The sequence below is a fragment of the Geotrypetes seraphini genome, chromosome 14 (genome assembly GCF_902459505.1).
Source record: "Geotrypetes seraphini chromosome 14, aGeoSer1.1, whole genome shotgun sequence".
NCBI lineage: Eukaryota > Metazoa > Chordata > Amphibia > Gymnophiona > Dermophiidae > Geotrypetes > Geotrypetes seraphini.
The window spans coordinates 75,626,901-75,648,335 of record NC_047097.1 but is presented as its reverse complement, the minus strand read 5'-3'; the positions used below and the strand labels follow the sequence as shown (position 1 = coordinate 75,648,335).

At 43.1% G+C, this 21,435-nt stretch overlaps 1 protein-coding gene across 6 annotated transcripts in view; it reads right to left on the bottom strand.

Moving 5' to 3' along the window:
- Positions 1-21,435, bottom strand: part of SPG11 (SPG11 vesicle trafficking associated, spatacsin) — a 189,669-nt gene that overhangs the window by 94,186 nt on the left and 74,048 nt on the right. For all 6 annotated transcript variants that reach the window (XR_004536914.1, XM_033919780.1, XM_033919779.1 and 3 more), the window contains 5 exons: positions 15,299-15,502; positions 7,303-7,409; positions 6,828-6,973; positions 2,663-2,827; positions 947-1,013 (listed from right to left, as the gene is read on the bottom strand). Coding sequence is in view for 5 of the 6 variants with exons in the window: in XM_033919780.1 (XP_033775671.1) it covers positions 947-1,013; positions 2,663-2,827; positions 6,828-6,973; positions 7,303-7,409; positions 15,299-15,502 (689 nt within the window). In the remaining variant the exon portion in view is untranslated. The remainder of the gene's footprint in view (positions 1-946; positions 1,014-2,662; positions 2,828-6,827; positions 6,974-7,302; positions 7,410-15,298; positions 15,503-21,435) is intronic.

The following is a 21,435-nucleotide window of genomic DNA, read 5'->3' as shown; positions in this document are numbered from 1 at the left end:
GCAGTTCAAAATGGATATTTTAATAAATTTAAGGATGTGTGGGGGCCATTAATAAGGTATTATAATGAATAATCAGCATTTTCCCCTACTTACTTAATATATATTGTTTTGTGGGTGGGGGGTGGGTTTTGTGGTTTTCATTATCAAATTGTAAAACAAATGATCTAAATTATTATTATATTTGACTATAATTTTTGGGAGGGTGGGGTGGGAAATAATCTTTTTCTTGAGAAAAATGTAGAGCTTCAAGTGATGTATATTAAATGAGGATTTTATTGTACACTTGTTGAAAGATTTAAAATGAATAAAGAATTTAAAAAAAAAAACAATTCTGCAACATGTGCTTACATCGTTACTCTAAAACTCAGTGCCCATATTTCATACTGCAAAACAAATGTCTCTTCAGTAATTTTAGTCACACAAATTTCCCTGCTGTCGCATATACACTGGATTTGATTCGATTCTATTCCTGAGGACCAGCCTCGGCTATTTGACCGGAGGAATGTACATTTCTGTGAGACTGACAGAACATAAGGCAGAACAGAACACATCAAACTTTCCAGGGCGATTCCATGCATACACAAATAGACCATCGTATGCGATCTTATGTAAAAATCAGTTGTACTTAAACAGGAAGTAGTGAGAGTTGTAAGTTCTGGCCATTTTCTCTTGCCCTTCACCAGCATGGATTAAATCATTTTCTCACAAGAACTTTAGCACCTGATGAATGAATAAAGAGGAGGCAACGGGAAAAGGAGCAGAACTACAGAACCTAAGAGCTGCCATATCAAAGGTCCATCAAGTCCAGTATCCTGTTTCCAATGGTGGCCAAAAGGCACACCAACCAATAACATTGAACAGTACAGACCAGACAACCTCTCAGAAGTCAATCAAGAACTAAAAAGGTTCCATAATACTATTTAGCTTGAAAAACAACCAGACTTGCCTCCGATGGTGAGAGTATTAGCGGACTGCCATCCAAAGAGCCGGGCAGGATCAAAAGGAGACAATGCCTGAAGAGGAAGAAAAGGCACCCAGAGAAGTCAGAGTCAAAAGATCGGAAAAGGTCAGTCCATTACATTCTAGCTGAGGGAAAGGGACAGCATAAACCAGAGACACATTTGATAGGGCTAACTTTCTGTGTGGGGGCATCTGTACACTAGTACCCCAGATCTTATGGAGCCTAGAATCAGCTCTCAGGAAGGTGGATGGGTTGTGGTCTACCAAGAACAGCCATTACAGACAAGAAACGTTAGTGTTTTTATTGACAAGCAGGATCTCCCCCAACTGAATTTCTGAGATTCTCAACTGCTGTTGATATGTGATCTTTAGCAACTTGACTTTATCTGTTCTATTATGTTTCCGTGACTGACATCATGATTGTTGCAGTTTTCCGGCTCTTGCTGCTTCTAAGTAAACAGAACCAACGTTTCAAGTTTATTATAAATTTGGTATACCACCTAGTCTGACTTCCCAGACATTGTGCTGTGGCATTCTTCAGGGTCTGCAGTTATGTACAGTATAGTGGGTTCTCAAACCTGATTGACATAATGGGTGAAACATGTTGCAAGACCCAGAGAACTGCAACTCTTTTGGGGTGAGTGTTGAGAAATAATGACAACAGGTCTACTTATTTATTTATTTTAGAAATTTCTATACCATTTAAAACCTAAACGGTTTACAAATCAAAGCATGGTCTGTCTAGACCAAGGGTGGGCAACTCCGGTCCTCAAGGGCCGGAATCCAGTCGGGTTTTCAGGATTTCCCCAATGAATATGCATGAGATCTATTTGTATACACTGCTTTCAATGCATATTCATTGGGGAAATCCTGAAAACCCGACTGGATTCCGGCCCTCGAGGACCGGAGTTTCCCACCCCTGTTCCAGACAATAGTGAGATGTCAATGGTCATGGAATTGATATACCACATTTCTGAGATATGTGTACTCAACTTCCTTCTTGGTATACAAGTAATGTCATTAGATTCTTCCATTTATTTCCCTGCTTTCATTAGCAGGAAGACAGAACCCACTAGCTGATCAAGCTGGATGAGAAGGAAGCTTTGAGCTACTTATCAATGAAGGTTGTGGAAACTGAGAAAGCCTTTGGAGCTTTAGCTCAAGCTTTGAAGACAGGGCTCCCGACTGCTCCCCAGGCACCGTTATAGCCTTGGCTGTTTCATTATTTCCTCCATGTCTTAGGAAATAAGTCTTGTGTTATGCATCCCCCTCCTCCTGTTCTAATTGTCTCTGGTTTGGTTTTATCTTTTATGTTTCTCATCTGTTCCCCTGCCTTTGGTGCTTCTACACCGTCATGATGTTAATTAAATAAGCATGGTAAGAAGCATGAAGCACCCTACTGGTTCTGAATGACTAGAAGTGTAAACGCATGACTGAATGTTTACAGGTGGTGGGGTGGGGGAAAAGATGGAATAGGCTGATTACTTCAAAGTGAGCAACAGAAAAGCACCATTCATGGAGGTCCACCGCGCACTGCTTTCATTCCCTCTTTTCGTTACTTTGATTACTTATGAGCAAGATAAGAACATGATCACACTTGCTTTTTACACTAATAATGTCTCACAATCTCTTAGTAGTATTTGTATTCAGAAGACATGACTTAAATGTAAATGCAGTTCTTCAATTAAAACAAACCTATTACCTGAATGAGATGATAGAGAGAGATGTCAGCTGGAGGAATGCCCTGGGCCGTGGACTGGGGAAACAATGCTGCTTTCAGTTTGGGATAAGGAGCCAGTGCCATCCTTAACAGCTGTGGATCCACCTTCCTTAGCAAGGCCTCCCTCTCTTCATTCTGACCAATGACCTATGAGAAAAGCAAAGGCCAAAAAAAACCTGCTTTAGTCACTGGAAACTGCCCCACACAGGCTGTGAATTGGGCTTTTCGGAAGCCTCTCCCTGGTATCCAAGGCCTCCACTGGTCTCACATCTCTTTTTCTTTCTTAGCTAACTTGACCATGTTTGCACTCTTTGTCACTGAATTCCCCTATCCTCCTCTTATCAGTTAGCAATTAAGGGTGAGAAATATTATTTTCTGTACATGTGCACGTTACCCTGGCCATGTTCTGCGCAAATGTACATATTCTGATTGATTGCCCTGTCCAGGCTGTGCCATTTTGGGCTGGGTAGTCAATTCAGAGCAGTTTACATAAGCTGAGATGCTTGAAGCTTTTTTTCTTTGTATTTTTGCTCTGATATTTCATTTCTGTGCCCTGTTAAAATATACTCATAGTTACAAGTCTCTGCACACCAGACCCTTCATGCTTTCATGCATTAGAGGCTAGTGAGTGCAATGAATATCTTGCATAGCTGTTCATTCTGGCATTATAGTCATTTCCTGAGTGAATGTGTTTGAATTTGTAGTCTATGGACATTTGTCATCCAAAAATACAAACCACTACCCAAGGTACCAGCAGGAGTCACTGCTGTTCTAGATCACTGAGCAACATGGAGAAATTAGGTCTTTCTTTCAGTCCCTTCAGACAGCACAGAACAGATAGGTTTATGTTCTTCTGCTAGCAGGTGGAGACTGAGAAGATACTGGTCTGGATCGCTGTTGACTGATTCTCTGGCCAACTGTGGACCAGTGTTCGATGCGCTACCAAGTTTGCATGCAAATGATTTGCTCACACAAAGCACACTTTTATCACTTTAGGATACGGCCGCACTTTGAATACTGTCCATATTATCAGAAGGGCTAATGGGGATAGGGGGGAGAGCTCATGTCACCAATCCCAAAAGAGAGAGGAGGGGGACTATGTGCGGCTTCTCTTGCTGACGAGTGTGAAGAGCAGTGACATGAATCCATTTTGCCACTATCAACAGCTACTCCCACCGTAGAATGGAAGGAATCCATGCCACCATGCTCAACAGTAGGGAACTAACAATGGGACTATGTGCTGTCACTTCACCTGGAGAGTGGAAGAAGTTGTGGTGGGAGCAGGGAAGCAGCAATGGACATTCATGCCAATGATGCTGCTGAAGAGTTGGTTGTGGTGACTGGCAGAAGCCTGTGCCACCATTACATAACATAACACAAATGTTTATTTATATACCGCATTAGCCTTTCGGTTCAAGGCAAAACATTACTGCAGAACTGTGGAGTTGGAAGCAATGAACTATGAATGAGTTTAAATCGGAAGGCTGAAGAGTTGAGTAAAGGGAAATGTGCTTCTGTACATTAAGAACATAAGTCAGACCAATAGTCCTTCTAGCCCAGTATCCTGGCAAAAACCCAAATAGTAGCAGCATTCCATGGCAAGCTGTGGCTTTCCCCTTATCTGTTTCAACAGCAGACTATGGACTTTTCCTACAGGAACTTGTCCAAACCTTTTTTTTTAAACCAGCTATATTAAGTGCTCTTACCACATCCTCTGGCAACATATTCCAGAGCTTAACTATTCTCTGAGTGAAAAAATATTTCCTCCTATTGGTTTTAAAAGAACAGTGTCAGCATCTATGAGGCAAACTTGGTTCTTTTTGTTGCATAGAGCGTTTTGGATCCCTGTTCGTTTACAAAAATTAGATAGCTCTAAATCTAATAAATGCTGTCACTGTAATCTGGAACTAGGGACATTAGATCATCTACTTTATTATTGTCCCTTCATCAAGTTATTTTGGAATTCAATCTGGACTCAAGTAAACTCTTTATTGGAAAACCATGTTGCGCTTTCCTATGATACTGTTTTATTTGGAATGGCTATGAGGAAGAAGAGTCAAATATCATCACATAATAATAAACTTTTATTAGTTATGACAGGGGTTGCCATTCAACATATTACCAATAATTGGAAAAATCACAAGAATCTTAATTACACATTCTGGTGGAATTCGTTATGCCATATTTTTAAGATGGAAAGAGCAATAGCAGTACAAAAAGGGACATATAATAACTTTATAAAGATATGGGGGCCATTGGAAAAGTATTGTGATGAATAGACATCATTTCTTTTCTGTTCCTTTTCTTTTTCATTCTTAGTTTTATCTAGCACACTCAAGGGGGAAGGTGGATTTGGGATGTAATTTAATAAAATATGTTATATAATATAGTATACTAGTATTTTAGCCCGTTACATTAACGGGTGCTAGAATATATGTCTGTCTGTCTGTCTTTATTTCCGTCTCTCTCTCTCTCTCTGTCCTGCTGTCTTTCTTTCTGTCTGTCTCTGTCCCTGGCCCCCTTTGTCTGTCTGTCTTTCTGTGTCTCTCCCCGTCCGTGTGTCTGTCTTCTTTTCTTTCTGTCTCCCTTCCTCCCCCTGATGGTAGAATATATGTCTGTCTTTCTTTGTGTTTCTCTCCATACCCCTGTCTTTTTCTTTCTGTCTCTCTTCCTCTCGCTGTCTTTCTTTCTGTCTCTCTCCCTCCCTGGCCCTCTTTGTCTGTCTGTCTTTCTTTCTCTCTCCCTGCCCCTGCCCTGTCCCTTTCTTCCTATCTCCTTCCCTACTTCCCTGTCCAGCAGCCGCAGCATTCCCTCTCCTTCTATTTACCGCAAGAGGAGCCTGCACGGACCTAACCGCCCAAGCCCCCAGCAGTGTAACTTCCCAGCGGCTCCTCTCATGATCGCCGCCTTCTCCGACGCAGAAGCGGCTCGTGAGAGGAGCCGCTGCAGCGTCTTTGAGAAGTTGAAAAAAACTTCGGCCCATCTCCGTGCCCGACAGCCGCCGCAGCCGACATCTGCCTTGCCGTATTTTTTTTTTAATTTGAAAGACGCAGCGGTGGCTCCTCTCATGATCCCCACCTGTGTCGAAAGTCCAACACAGGCGGGGATCATGAGAGTAGCCACCGCTGCGTCTTTCAAAGAACCGTAAGCCGCGCATGCGCACTTCCTATGGGTCGCTACAGCTCATGGAAAACGGACCCACGCGATGGGAGTGCGCATGCGCGGCCTAGCGTTTTATTATATTAGATTCCAATTTAGTTGAGAATGTGATGAAGGGTGGGTGGATGGGGATTTTACACTATTAGATTTATGTGTTAGATACTATAGTGCTATATGGAAATTACTTTTATGATATATTTTTGTGCACTTATTGTTTGATTTGAAAATGAATAAAGATTAAAAATTAAAAAAAATAAACCAGCTATATTAAGTGCTTTTACCACATCCTCTAGCAACACATTCCAGAACTTAACTATTCTCTGAGTGAAAAAATATTTCCTCCTATTGGTTTTAAAAGAATTTCCCTGTAACTTTATCGAGTGTCCCCTAGTCTTTGTAATTTTTAACGGAGTGAAAAATTGATCCATTTGTACCCGTTCTGCTCCACTCAGGATTTTGTAGACTTCAATCATATCTCTCCTCAGGCGTCTCTTTTCCAAGCTGAAGGGGTCTAACCTTTTTAGTCTTTCCTTATATGAGAGGAGTTTCATCCCCTTTATCATCTTGGTCGCTCTTCTTTGAACCTTTTCTACTGCTGCTATATCTTTCTTGAGATAAGAAGACCAGAACTGAACACAATTCTAGTCAATGCAGAAATGGTCCCGAAACCAGGAACAATGTACCTTGTCTCCTTTCAGAACCTTGCATTATGGAGTCTAAATCTGGCCTCCATGTTTCTCTTTACTGTGACTCCTTCCCACCCCACCAGGATTATGCATGCTGTTTCTATAGTTTACCCATCCCCTGTTCACCTCTGTGCAGAAGACCCAATTCTAGAGATCAAACCAAGGAACCTCCACTTGGCAGTGCACAGAAATGCCACAAAACCAAAACCTCTGTTTATTCTAAATCTAACATTAAATCTTGGGATCTTTTGAGGACTTCTTTGATTCTAGTCCTAAGGGAACCACCAGATGACATCTCTCACCTGACTCATCCCTCCAGGGGCATACATAGTTGTTGCCAGGGCAAGAAGAGTATGTCCTTCCAAAAGCATGCTGCTCACACCTGCCTGGTTGCTAGGAATTATAATCTGAGCATTTGCAAGGCTGGCCTGGAACATCAGTTGCAGATCTAGGAGGAAAAGGTTTATTTATTTCAAAAAGACAAAAACCTCACAGGTGAAGAACATTTCTACTCCAAACAAACAACAGGTACTATCTTCACTTAATTTCTGGCCTTGTTACTTTATCTCCCTTTCCTTAGGCTGGCAGATATGGATTGCCCCATAAGAGATACAAATTATATGTGTGAAGGGAAGGAGCAGACTGGTAGGCTTATACTATCATCCAGTTGGTCAAGATGAGAAGATGGGGAAATACTAACAGAACTGGAAACAGACTCTATTATCATGATCTTTGCTGGTTATGCCTCTCCCTATGATTAGATCTATTTTTTCTTACCTTTTGGATTACTGGCAACCCCTCGAATCTGGACTAAAAATTCATACCAAGGATGTGCTTCGTATAGTTCTTTGCTGCCCAAAATTGGACAATTGGAAGGTGTTAAACTGAGAAGAAAACAAAACCCCCTTAGAAAATAATAAAAGATAAGGCTTGTCCTGTTGCAGTAGCTGAAATTGTTTATTTATTCTAGCACCTGGGGAGTAATTTTATAACAGAACCTAAAGATGGAAAAACTGTGTGAACTGAAGTTTTTCTCATGAATTTGATTGTGCTTGATCAGAAAATAATTTTTTAGAAAAATTTTAAGCCCATCCTGGGGTCAGCCAAAGCCAATGATTACATAAAGCTCTATTTTTCTTAAAATGTGCTCTTATTTTTGCTCAATGGAGCAAATTTCTTCATATTACAGCTATAAATTTTATGTTTTCACACTCAGCAATGATACATTGATAAAAAGACAATTTATGTCAAGTCTATAAAATAAATCAGTACAGAAACAACACTACAGTCTCCAATATACTTATTATAACAAGTGGGATCAGATTCCTTAGAAATCCACTACCACGAAAGTGTTATAACCAGAAAAGAATAGGAAAACATTCTCTTGTCATCAAATAATGCTAAAAAGACATGTTAGGCAAAAAAAATCTAGCAGTACTTTATTAAATCAACCTTCAATATCTACACATAGGAGAAACAAAAATCCAGTTTTAAAAATAGTACTGTGACACCCACTGGACTGAATCAGGAAGCAGATAGAGAAATTAGGACCTACCTGCTAATTTTCTTTCTTTTAGTCCCTCCAGACAAGCACAGACGGATGGGTTTACACTCCTCTACCAGCAGGTGGAGACTGAGAACACATTGAATTCTATCAGCAGTACAAGTGGGTTGTGCAGTCTCTCTTGGAATCAGTCTGACGAATAGCCAAGCAGGAATTCTATTAACTGATCAACTGTAAGAACAGGAACTCAAAAATAATGCTCTCTTTTTTTTTTTTTTCTTTGGAAATTGGAGCACATCTGTTGGAAAAAGGATTGGAACAGGAAACCAACACTGGCCGCAGTATGCCAGTTAAACCAGACAAAGCAAATTCCACTGCTCCACAGTAAATACTTATATTTCCCTTGAAAAACAAAAAGACCAAAAGAAAATCAACATTCAACAATCCCACAGAAAAAAAACTGACTCTTCGTATCTGCAATAAAAAATACTGGGTGGGTTCTTTGCTGGTCTGGAGGGACTAAAAGAAAGAAAATTAGCAGGTAGGACCTAATTTGTCCTTTTTACTGTCCCTCCAGAACATCACAGATGAATGGGAAGTATCAAAACAATACCTCATCACTAGTGGGAACCCCAAAGGGCCGCCACAACTCGTTCGCCAAAAACAGACACACCTGGACATCATCCCCGCAGTGAGGCACAAAGGAATTCAGAGAAGACCAGACTGCCACCCTATAAATATCCACCAGGGGCACAAAAGAACTCTCCACCCAGGACCTCTAAGAAAATCAGGAACTAACTTTTTCTGAAGATATGCACAACGGAAGCTTTAGAAGCACCTTCTCCCTTACAACTGCCCACTAAAAGGACAAAAAGATGATCCAACTTCCAAAACTCTTGAGTTCTTTTCAGATAGGCTTGGAGAATTCTGATCTCCAACTTGTGCAACTGCTTCTGCTCGAAAGAACCCCCCCCCCCCCCAAAGACTGGAAGGGAAACCATCTGATTCACAAAAAGGGGAAAAGACTTTCAGGAGAAAGGATGGAACAGGCCACAGAACATCACGTTCTCTAGAAACCTCCAAGAAGGGAGCCCAACAAGAGAAGGTCTGCAACTTCGACACACATCTCGCTGAAGTAATGGCCACAAGAAACACCGCCTTCAAGATAAGGTCTTTCAATATGCAGGAACTCAGAGGCTGAAAAGGAGGACAAATCAGGACCGACAGGACCAGATTGAGAACCCAGGCTGGAACTGAAGGACACACCAGAGGATGCAGCAACTTTGCTGCCCTCAAAAAATGGATCACATCAAAAAAATAGATCACATCAGAATAAGAAGACAACTGCCATCCACGCACCAGGCCTCTAAAGATTGACAAAGACACCACCTGAATCCGCAAAGAGAACCAGGCAAGGCCCCTCTCAAGCCCATCCTGCAAAAAAATCCATGATATGAGGTACAGATGTACAAAGGGGAACCAGTGCACTAGCAGAAGAACACCAGTCCTCAAAGAGACACCAGTTGCGCATATAAACACGGGAAATTAAGAACCTAAAAGAGTAGAGACCACCTTATCTGAATATCCTTTCTTGCTTAAATGCTCCCTCTCAAGAGCCGAGCCGTAAGACAAAAGGGACCCGGATCGAACATAGAAACAGGACCTCGAGTTAGAAGAGTGTCTAACAGGGGCAGAAGAAGGGGCTCCGCAACAAGGAGACAAAACAGATTGCCGTACCAATTTGGAGCCACCAGACTGCAGCGAGCTAAACCGCAAAGAGGAACCAGTGTGTCCAAATCATGGGACTGCAGGGACCATGTCTGAAAAAGAGCATACTGAAGGGGATGCATGAGAGTGTGTACCCACTGAACCACTTCCAACGAGGCTGCCATCGAGCCCAAGACCTGAAGAAATTCCTATGCCTGGGGACAGTGAGAGTCCATCAGAGATTGGATTTGCAACTGCAACTTCTGCACCCGTACTTTGAGAAGGAACACACTCCCCAGACTGGTGTCGAAGATAATTTTGAGATACTTCAAGCATTGAGACGAGTTCAACTGACTCTTGGCAAGATTGACTACCCAACCCAATGACTGCAGCAACTCCACTATGCGGGCTCTGACGCGTGTGCTCTCCTGGAAGTACTTTGTTCAAATCAAAAAATTGTCCAGGTACAGGTGAACCAAAATGCCCTCTTTGTGTGAGGCTGCTGCCACCACTACCAAAATCTTGAAGAAGGTACCGGGGAGGGGGAGGGGGGAGCCATGGCCAGACCTAATGGAAGCACACAAAACTGAAAGTGCCATCCCCAAATCGCAAAGCAAAGGAACCACTGATGAGACTCCCAAATGAGAACATTGAGGCATGCCTCTATCAGATCGAGAAAGTGAGAAACTCCCCAGGTTGAACAGCCAGGATTTATGGACCTTAGGGTCTCAATGTGAACAGAGGGGACCCAAAGTGCCCAGTTCACCCTTGAGGTCCAAGATGGGGCAAAAGGATCCCTCTTTCTTGGTCCCTACAGAGTAAATGGAATATCATCCAGTGCGGTTCTTCTGAGGGGGGGGGGGAATTACTGCTTTGAGATCAAGCAACCTCCTTAAGAGTTTGATAAAACACCCATTTATTCCACAGGAACCAACAAGGGGAGGAGAGGAAAAGATTTGGCAGGGGCCAACTGAACTTGAGAGCATACCCATCATGGATCACCTCCAGGACCCACTGATCCACTGTGATCTAAGTCCACCACTGGTAAAAGTCCCTCAAATAGATTCCCACAGAAACTGGGGAAGGACCCAAATACCATCATTGTACAGGTCGAGAAGAGGAGGAGAGACTGGAAGAGTCACGACCTCCCTGGCATGCGCCCTGAAAGGACTGCATATGCTGGAAAAAATGACTCCTGGAAGAAAAGGCTACAGAAGACACCCTGCCAGGAGGGTATCAGCAGAACTCTTCGAAACGCCCTCAGCTAGAGCCTTCCTTATTGGACTGCTGAGGCTTATCCTCCAGCAAACAAGCACTTTGGAGTCTCCTAAACTCTGGATCAACTTATCCAATTCCTCTCCAAAGAGAAAGGAACCCTTGAAGGGAAGTCGACTGAGCTTAGATTTCAAGGCTGAGTCCACTGACCAACCACGGAGCCACAAGGTACATCTCGTAGCCACTCCCAAGGCCATAAACTTAGAAGCCCGCAACAAATCATACATGACATCTGACTCCTTATCTAAGACATGCTCAGCCCACCTGAAGCATGTCCTAGCCTCCAAACCACCACAAATTGCCGCCTGGACTACCAAGGCCGTTAAGTTAAAACTCTGTTTTGAGAAAAGCCTCCATCCTCTGGTCCTGGGGGGGGGTCTCTCAGAGCATAACCTCCTTCCATAGGAACCGTATGCCTCTTAGCAATGGCCGAGACCACTGCGTCCACTACCGGCGGGCATAAGGATTCCCTATCAGCATCAGGAATAGTATACAAATGGGTCATAGACAGTGTCGGCTGAAAAGGGACATCAGGACTTTCCACTGTGCTTGCACGATATCTTGGATATCTTGATGCATGCGAAAGGAACATAAAGCCATCTGAATCCCACAAAGAAGAGGATCCACTATTCGGGAGGGTCTCTTTAGTATCATCCTCAAAACCCAAAACAGAAGTCACCTGGAGAATAAGCTCCTGCAACTCTTCCTGGTGAAGAGTCCTCTCCTGTAGGCAACTCTGACACCCAGTCACCCGCATCATCTGTCCCCCCCCCCCCTTCCCCAAGGGTCCTGAAGGTCACCTGAAAGACCCAGGTCCTCATCTGAAGATAAATAGTCCACCAGACAAACCTCATCCTCCCATGAGAGACACTGTCACTAAGGCAAGGGTGGAGGGGATGAAGTAGATGCTGGCACTGAAGGAATCGACCCCCCCAGATGTGGCCAAGACCCCTGGAGAATGCACCAAACTACCAGCTGAGTGCATGCAGTAAGTCTTGTACATAGCAATCATAAAATCTGGAAAAACCCCACACCTAGAGAGGAAACAAACTCCACCACCAAGGAAGAGGCCTACAGGACTTGTTCCTGTCTCTCCAATCTAGGCGGGAGCTCATCAGAACACTCAGCCAAAATGGTGGAGTTTCCCAACAAAGAAGAAGAACCCACCAAAAACAAGTTCACTTGAAGTCGAACACACTGAAGAGGCCTGAAAAGGTAAAACCATGATAAGGGAATCCCAAGAAAACCCTGTCACAACAGAAGGAATCCCTGCCATCAGTGATAAGGGAAACCCAGGCCTCCCTGCCACCCATGGCCGACTCTGCCCTCATGGCTATGGGGAATCCCTCTTGCTGGCTTACAAATTCAACCCTGACAAGGATTCCTCTTGATATGGCCGCAAGCAGAAACTGGACACACCAGCACCATTGAGGCCTCAGCGTCAGCATAGTAAACACTTCTTCGGCCGAGAAGTGCTCATTGTGAAAACCACTAGGCAGGCTCAATTGACAAAACAAGTCAGCTAGGGAAAGAAAAAATATAAATGAAAAGTTTCCCTTCAAACCGGCACTAACACTGTGAATAGCTCTGCCTGCTTTTTTATTTTTTTAATTAAAGGAGCAGACCCTACTGGCTCTCTAAGCTGTAGTCAGTACCCTTAGGCAAGGCATACAGCTGAGGCACCCCTATCAATGATGAGGGGAGGTGGGGGAATGGAGAGAGGGACTCAGCCGCCCAAGTGTGACACTCCCTGAGGATAAAAGGTTCACCCACAAGACAAGAAAGAGCCAGAAAAGGCCACTGTCTATCCCCCTCCAACAGTTCCTAATTGCACAGGCTTACCACCTCCACCTGCTGGAGACTAATAAAGCCCACTTGTACTGCTGATAGAATTCAGTGTGATCTCAGGCTCCACCTGCTGGTAGAGGAGCATGAACCCACCTGTCTGTGTTAGTCTGGAGGGATGTTGATTCATTGCTTGTCAGGTATTGTATTGCCCAGGGGTCTAGGACTTAGATCTATTTGGAGAATATAGGAAAATAATCCAAATCTTACCAGATAGTGCATATCATATATCTATTTCCCTTGTGCACTGGCTTTTATCTTGACCAGGAGCAATATAAACACCCTCTAAGGCTGGTAATCCACTTACAATAGGCCTGCTCTAGGTGTGATTTGGCCGCTAAACTTAGCTGGCCAGCATTTGCATATTCGCAGCCAAACAGCTAGCTTGTTAACTGTGAATATTCAGCAGACATAGCTGGCTTTCTCTTGCTACTTATTAGCGGTTAGCTGGCCAAACGATATTTAACCAATCAGGACCCATTCCAGGCTGGTTAAATAGCGCTGAATATCGGGCAGACTGTGTATTTCTTAATATGGAAGCCATTTTAAAAGCTGTGACAAAAATCCAAAACACTGTATCTAATGATAAATGGGAGATATGTTAAGCCAGAACAAAATACTGTATTAGTTTTGATCATGGGAATTTATTCAAATAATTTTTTTGTTTGTTTTACTTTTCTCATAACTTACATTCGTAACCGTTTTTCTGGGCAGCAAAGATAGAGTGACTTAAGAATCTCAGATAGAGTACTAGATCTGCTTGAGGGTTTTCTGTTGTGTCAAAGCTAAAGGGTAAAGATGTCTGACTCTATGTCAGAACCTTGAACTGTGAGATCTGGAATCCCACAAAGATCTCCTTCATTCTTTTTTTTAATTATAGTTTGAATAACACATTATCCAATTATATAAAGGAAAAAAGAAGAGAGTCTACATACACATTACATAATTCATCACACATAAATCCTTCTTAAGCCCACTAAATGGGGAGACAGGATGCAATATTTCAACCAAAAAAAAAAATAAAGGAAATGATTTTCAGTTCAACTACCTTGTATCATTCCTTACTATTTTAGGGGTACATCCTCCTCATTACCTTAGCGATGAAATATATAAATATACTACTCATTTCTGCTCACGAGCAGCCAAAAACTGCTGCAATTGGATGGGATCCCAAAAAAACAAATTCAACATCATGTAACTTAATTAAACATTTGCAAGGAAATTTTAAATAAAAAGATATCTTCAGTGCCAAAACTCTAGGTTTTAACCTCAAAAACTCTTTCCTTCTACATTGAGTAGCTCTGGTGACATCAGAAAAAATCCTAACTAAGTCACCACAAAATTTTGTTAATCTATTTTTAAAATAAAGTTTCATGATTAACATTTTATCTATCTCACTCATGTGTGTTATCATCACGGTAGATCGATTCTGAATCACTTCTTGTGTATCTTCCAAAAATTCAGTTAAATTAATTTCTGTTGTGACCAAATGATCTACCTCCTGGGCGGATTCTTTTTTCTTTTGAGGTACATAGTAATAATTATTTATTGAAAAATTCTCCACATTGGGCAATCCCAGTACTTCTTTAAGATATTTTTTTAACAATATATCAGGTGCTAATAAATGAGTCACAGGGAAATTGACCAATCAGAGATTTCTCGCTCTATTCATATTTTCCATAGATTCTATCTTAGCATGAATCACAGTTGAATCCTTAACAGCAGAGACTGAGATAGCTTGCAGTGTCTTACATTGAACTTCCATAACATTTAGACGTTTGTCCAAACAACTTAAATTGGAATCCACATTTTCTAGTTTACAGGAAACAGATTGTGAGAAATCACCCATTTGTTTCATCGTTGACCTAAGAAACCCTTCAACCCTAGTAATTCCTAACCACAAGTCTTTGAGAGTAATATCTTGTGCTTCCACCGTAAGAGATTGTTCCTCCACTAAACCTGAAAAGTCCAAAGCCTTAGGAATTATCCTTCATTCTTTTTAAAATCACATATTCTGTGGGCCAAGAATTATCCCACATCACTTCTAATTTAGATGATATGATAGTTATGGTCAGCAATGCTTTTAAATACTGTAGTCAAAAACTGGGTATATTCACATTTTCTGAAGTTAAATTCAAATACATCTGACATACTTTGGATGGGTCCCTCCTTCATTGATTCCAACGTGTAACCAGCTTGTTATTCAGTCACCTTTAAGATCGTTGGGCATAGATCCAAGTTACTCTGTTTGTGAAAATAGTCTTTCATACATTGAGAGAGATTTGACATCCTAGAACTGGACCAACATAGAATCATAGTTCAAGCTCTACATCAGCCTCATAGAGATTACTTCAGTCTGAGTATTTCATGCTGGTTGCCCTGTGAAACTACAAAAGCAATTACAGACTCAGAAATTCAATAGCTCAAATGTCAGGGCCATACCTGTAGTAATCCAGCTGAGCATACAGAAGCTGTTGCAGACTAAGTTCCAAGCAATAGAGGATGAAATGGCTGTGGAAATCCAAACTCTCACTTGCCCAGCACTGAGAGGCAGGATTTGATCTTTGCATTACTCCCCCAGCACAGCTGAGCCTGAGAAGCAGCTGCTCAAAGTCCTCCATTTCAGACTGAATGAAAACTCCATTTCTACTAAGAAACAAGAATTAATCAGCACAGAAGAAAGGAACTACAGGCGAGTACATTAGGTTGTAACTAGCAAGCAAGAAAGGAGCCTCAGAGAGCACAAACCTGTCTAATTAGCAGCCCCAGCCAGGCGCTGTATCTAGCACGCAGGAAAGATGCCTCCAACAGGAACAGAAATGGGGAAACCTCAGGTCTGGCAAGATAGAACACATCTAACCAACTACTAAAATGGTATGTGGCCTTCATCATAAGGTGTACAGGGACAGACTTAAAGATCTCAATCTGTATACTTTGGAGGAAAGGTAGGAGAGGGGAGATATGATAGAGACGTTAAAATATCTACGTCATGTAAATGCGCATGAGTCGACTTTCTTTCATTTGAAAGGAAACTGCAATAAGAGGGCATTGGATGAAGTTAAGAGGCAATAGGCTCCAGAGTGATCTAAGGAAATACTTTTTTACAGAAAGGGTGGTAGAAGCATGAAACAGTCTCCTGGAAGAGGTGGTGGAGACAGAGACTGTGTCTGAATTCAAAAGGGCCTGGGATAGGCACGTGGGATCTCTTGGAGAGAGAAAGAGATAATGGTTACTGCGGATGGGCAGACTAGATGGGTCTTTTGGCCTTTATCTGCCGTCATGTTTCTATGTTTCTAACTATAACTAAATATAAGAGCAGCCTGAGCTGGGCACAGCCCTTACTGTGACAAAATAAAAAACGAGGAGCCATCGGTGAACATATGTGTCTGTGACTAGTACAGAAATAGGAAACATCAAGTGAATACAGTGTCTGTGATCAGCTTTTACCCATGGATGCTCTCTTCTCCTCCCCATACCTCAGTCCCAACCACGAGTGCTCAAATCTTCAGCTCCCTCCCCTGGATCCAACCATCAGTGCTTGTCTTCACCTCTCCGACCTTCACCCGCAGCTGGCCCATCACCTTGCTAGGCATGGCAATATAATGCATCCTGACTGCAGGCAGGGAGTGAGAGAGCGGGATAGAGCTGCAGCATTGAGTCAGGGGAGGAGGAAGAGATGCCAGATTGGGGAGGTGGGCAGAAGGAAATTGAAAGGGGGCCTTACTAAGGATGGATTAAATCTGCTATCCTCAAATTGTGCTCTGCTGAGTCGCTCACCACTCACCAACAACACTAAACTCCAGAAAAAATATGGCCCCTGGCTGCAGAAGGCTGGGTACAGTGACCCCTGTTCCTTAACAGGATTGAGGAAAGAGAAGATAGTCTATTTCATCATGTCTAAGGAGGAGGGTTCCTTCCAGCCTACTTTAGATCTGCAAAGATCAAGCACTTCCTATGGGTCTCCTACTTCAGGATGGAGTTTCTGTCAGCCTTGGATCTCAAAGATCCTGTTTTGCTGCCCCACCAGAAGAACTTAAGGTTTGCAATTCTGGGTCATCATTTCCAGTTCTGAACTATGTGGCACAAGGAGATTAGAGTCCATCCATACATCCCAGGAACCAAAGCTCAAAAATCCCCAAAGTTACCACTATTGAGACATCTTAATTGATGGCTAGAATTGAGTTCAAAATAGCCTGTATAAATCACAGAAATGCCAAAATTCAGATGGATTGGTAAAGCACTGTATACAATTGCATCGAGTCCCAATCTGCATAAACTCAGACTTTGACTTTCCTGAGTTATTTAAGTCCAAAGATATGGAATGAGAAGATCTAGTAGTTCTTTACAGTTTCAGAGAAGTCCAAAAACTTTGAAGCTGTAATATACTCATTTACTGTAATCCGCATTGAATCTCTTTTTTTTTTTTTGTAACTATTTAACATTTTTGAAACAGTAAAGCAAATACATAAAAGCAGAACCCATCAATCCAAAGGATGATATCTGCAAATAGTGTAGACACAGAGAAAAACTATAACTTCTTTTTTTATTATTATTATAAAAAGAGAAGCTGGAATCCCTCTGGATAAAGATTCCCAGACACAACGGTGCTGACACAAAGATTGGCCTTTACTACTGACCGCCAGGACAGGGGGAGGAAACAGACTTGGAAATGATAGAGGAAATTAAACATGGATGTAAGACAGGTAATGTTGTAATCTTGGGGGATTTCAATTTTCCGGGGATAGACTGGGACCTGGGGACCTCAAATTGTGGCAAGGAGGCAATGTTCCTGGAAGTGCTAGGGGACTGCTTCCTGGAACAATTGGTGGGAGAGCCAACAAGAGGAAACGTCACCTTGGACCTGGTCCTAAACGGCATTACGGGGCCGGCAAAAGAAGTAGAAGTCACGGTCCCGCTGGGGACGAGCGATCACAACATGATCAACTTCAAACTCGATGTCGGGAAGGGGAAAGGTACTAAAACCTCAACCACGACTTTAAACTTTAAAAGGGGAAGATTCGATAGCATGAGAGCCATGGTGAAACAATGGATCAAGAAAAAAATGGGCAAAGTCAAAATGGTAGAACAGGCATGGTCCCTTCTGAAAAATACTATCACAGAAGCACAAAGCCTCTACATTCCACAGATGTCCAAAGCAAAGAAAACCAAAGGCAAAAGAGAGCCAGCGTGGCTTACTAAAGAGGTGAAGGAAGCCATAAAAGAAAAGAAGGACTCCTTTAAAGCATGGAAACGCACCAAAACAACCAAAACTTTGAACAAACACAAGGATGATCAGAAGAAGAGTCACATGTTGGTGAGGGATGCCAAAAAGGGCTATGAGGAGAAAATAGCGCAGGAGGCCAAAAACTTCAAGCCCTTCTTCAGGTACGTGAAAGGGAGAAAACCCGCAAAAGAGGCAGTGGGACCGCTGGACGACCAGGGAAGGAAAGGGTACATCAAGGAAGACAAACAAATCGCAGACAGACTAAATTCCTTCTTTGCGTCTGTCTTTACAAAGGAAGACACTGCAACAATTCCGGAAGCAGTGAAAGTGTTCAAAGGAGTAATAGAGGACAGCCTTACCACAGTAAAAGTGGACTTGGACCAGATTTACTGCCAGATCGACAAACTCAAAAGTGACAAATCTCCTGGACTGGATGGAATTCATCCGAGAGTCTTGAAAGAGCTAAAAGTGGAAATCGGAGAACTATTGCAAAAACTTGCCAACCTGTCAATCAAAACAGGACAGATACCGGACAAATGGAAGATAGCGAATGTCATGCCGATATTTAAAAAAGGATCAAGAGGAGTACCGGGCAACTATAGACCTGTGAGTCTTACGTCGGTCCCTGGGAAGATGGTTGAGGCGCTGATCAAGGATAGCATAACCCGGCACTTAGACACACATGACCTGATGAAAGCCAGCCAATATGGATTCAGGAAAGGGAAGTCATGTTTGACGAATCTTCTTAAATTTTTTGAGACAGTGAACAGACAAACTGATAATGGAGAACCGGTGGATATTATATACTTGGATTTTCAGAAAGCGTTTGACAAGGTTCCACATGTAAGACTCCTCAGGAAACTGCAAGGCCATGGAATAGAAGGTGATATACTAAGATGGATAGGCAAATGGCTGGAGAACAGAAGGCAGAGAGTGGGCATAAATGGGAAGTTCTCAGACTGGGAGAATGTGACTAGCGGTGTGCCCCAGGGCTCGGTACTTGGGCCCATCTTATTTAATATTTTCATCAACGACCTCGAGGATGGAACATCCAGTGAGATCATCAAGTTTGCAGATGACACAAAGCTATGCCTGGCCATCAAATCGCAGAAGGACAGTGAGGAACTCCAGATTGACTTGAGCCGATTGGAGAATTGGGCAGATAAATGGCAGATGAAGTTTAATGTGGAAAAATGCAAAGTTATGCACTTAGGCAGAAAAAATAAGGAACACAAGTATAGTATGTCAGGTGCAACTCTGGGAAAAACCGAACAGGAAAAGGACCTGGGCGTATTAATCGATAGGACTCTGAAGCCATCGGCGCAATGCCCGGCGGCTGCGAAGAACGCGAATAAAATGCTAGGCATGATAAAGAAGGGAATCACGAGTAGATCGGAGAAAGTAATAATGCCACTTTATAGGGCGATGGTCAGACCACACTTGGAATACTGCGTCCAACATTGGTCTCCATACCTAAAGAAGGATATAAAAATGCTCGAGAGGGTGCAGAGACGAGCAACAAAGCTAATAAAGGGCATGGAGAACTTGGAATACGAAGAACGACTTAAGAGACTGGGATTGTTCTCCCTTGAGAAGAGGAGACTGCGAGGGGATATGATCGAGACTTTCAAAATACTGAAAGGAATCGACAAAATAGAGCAGGAAAAAAAGCAATGTTACTTACCGTAACAGTTGTTATCCAGGGACAGCAGGCAGCTATTCTCACTAATGGGTGACGTGATCCAACGGAGCCCCGATGCGGACGCTTCTTTGAAGAAAACCTCGAAGTTTCGAGTCACCCGCACCGCGCATGCACGAGTGCCTTCCCGCCCAGAACAGGGCACGTCTCCTCAGTTCAGATAGCTAGCAGAGAAGCCAACCCAGGGGAGGTGGGTGGGACGTGAGAATAGCTGCCTGCTGTCCCTGGATAACAACTTTTACGGTAAGTAACATTGCTTTATCCCAGGACAAGCAGGCAGGTATTCTCACTAATGGGTGACCTCCAAGCTAACCATAGTGGGATGGTGGGAGAGTTGGCAACTTAGGAGAATAAATTTTGTAATACTGTTTGGCCAAACTGTCCATCCCGTCTTGAGAAAGTATCCAGGCAATAGTGAGAAGTGAAGGTATGAACCGAGGACCAAGTGGCAGCTTTACAAATCTCCTTAATCGGTGTCGATCTGAGGAAAGCTACAGAAGCTGCCATAGCTCTGACCTTATGGGCTGTGATTTTTTTGTCAAGGGGTAATCCAGCCTGGGCATAGCAGAATGAGATGCAAGCCGCCATCCAGTTGGAGATGGTGCACTTGGAAACGGGGTGTCCCAACTTGTTCGGATCGAAGGAGATGAAAAGTTGAGGAGCAGTTCTATGGGGTTTGGTGCGTTCTAGGTAGAAAGCCAAAGCACACTTACAGTCCAGAGTATGAAGAGCAGATTCTCCAGGGTGAGAGTGTGGCTTCAGAAAGAATACTGGCAGAACGATGGATTGGTTAAGATGAAATTCTGAGACCACTTTAGGGAGAAATTTCGGATGGGTGCGGAGAACCACCTTGTCATGAAGGAAGACTGTAAAAGGTGGGTCCGCGACCAAGGCTTGGAGCTCACTGACTCGTCGAGCAGAAGTGAGGCCAATGAGAAACACAACTTTCCAAGTGAGATACTTCAGGTGAGCTTTGTGAAGAGGTTCAAATGGAGGTTTCATGAGCTGCGAAAGGACGACATTGAGATCCCAAACCACAGGAGGCGGTTTGAGGGGAGGATTGACATGGAAAAGTCCTTTCATGAATCTGGAAACCACAGGGTGAGCATACAGGGGTTTACCTTGTAGAGGCTGATGGAAAGCAGCGATTGCACTGAGGTGGACTCGTATAGAGGAAGACTTGAGGCCAGACTGGGACAGGTGCAAAAGGTAGTCCAGAACTGAAGGCAAGGAGGAATGTTGAGGCTCCTGGCGCTGAGAGACACACCAAACAGAGAATCTAGTCCATTTTTGGTGGTAGCAATGTCTGGTGGCAGGCTTCCTTGAAGCTTCCAAGACATCCCTCACAGGTTGGGAGAACTGTAGAGGGGTTACGTTGAGAGGAACCAAGCTGTCAGGTGTAGAGACTGCAGGTTGGGGGTGAAGTAGAGATCCCTGATGCTGTGTAAGCAGAGATGGAAAAACTGGTAGAGGGTATGGCTCCCTGCTGCTGAGTTGAAGTAGAATAATAATAATAACTTTATTCTTCTATACCGCCACAATCTTGCGACTTCTAGGCGGTTTACAATCAAGATAGCTGGACATTCAGCGAAGGGAGTACCAAAGTTGTCTGGGCCACCATGCAGCAATCAGGATCATGGTGGCATGGTCTGACTT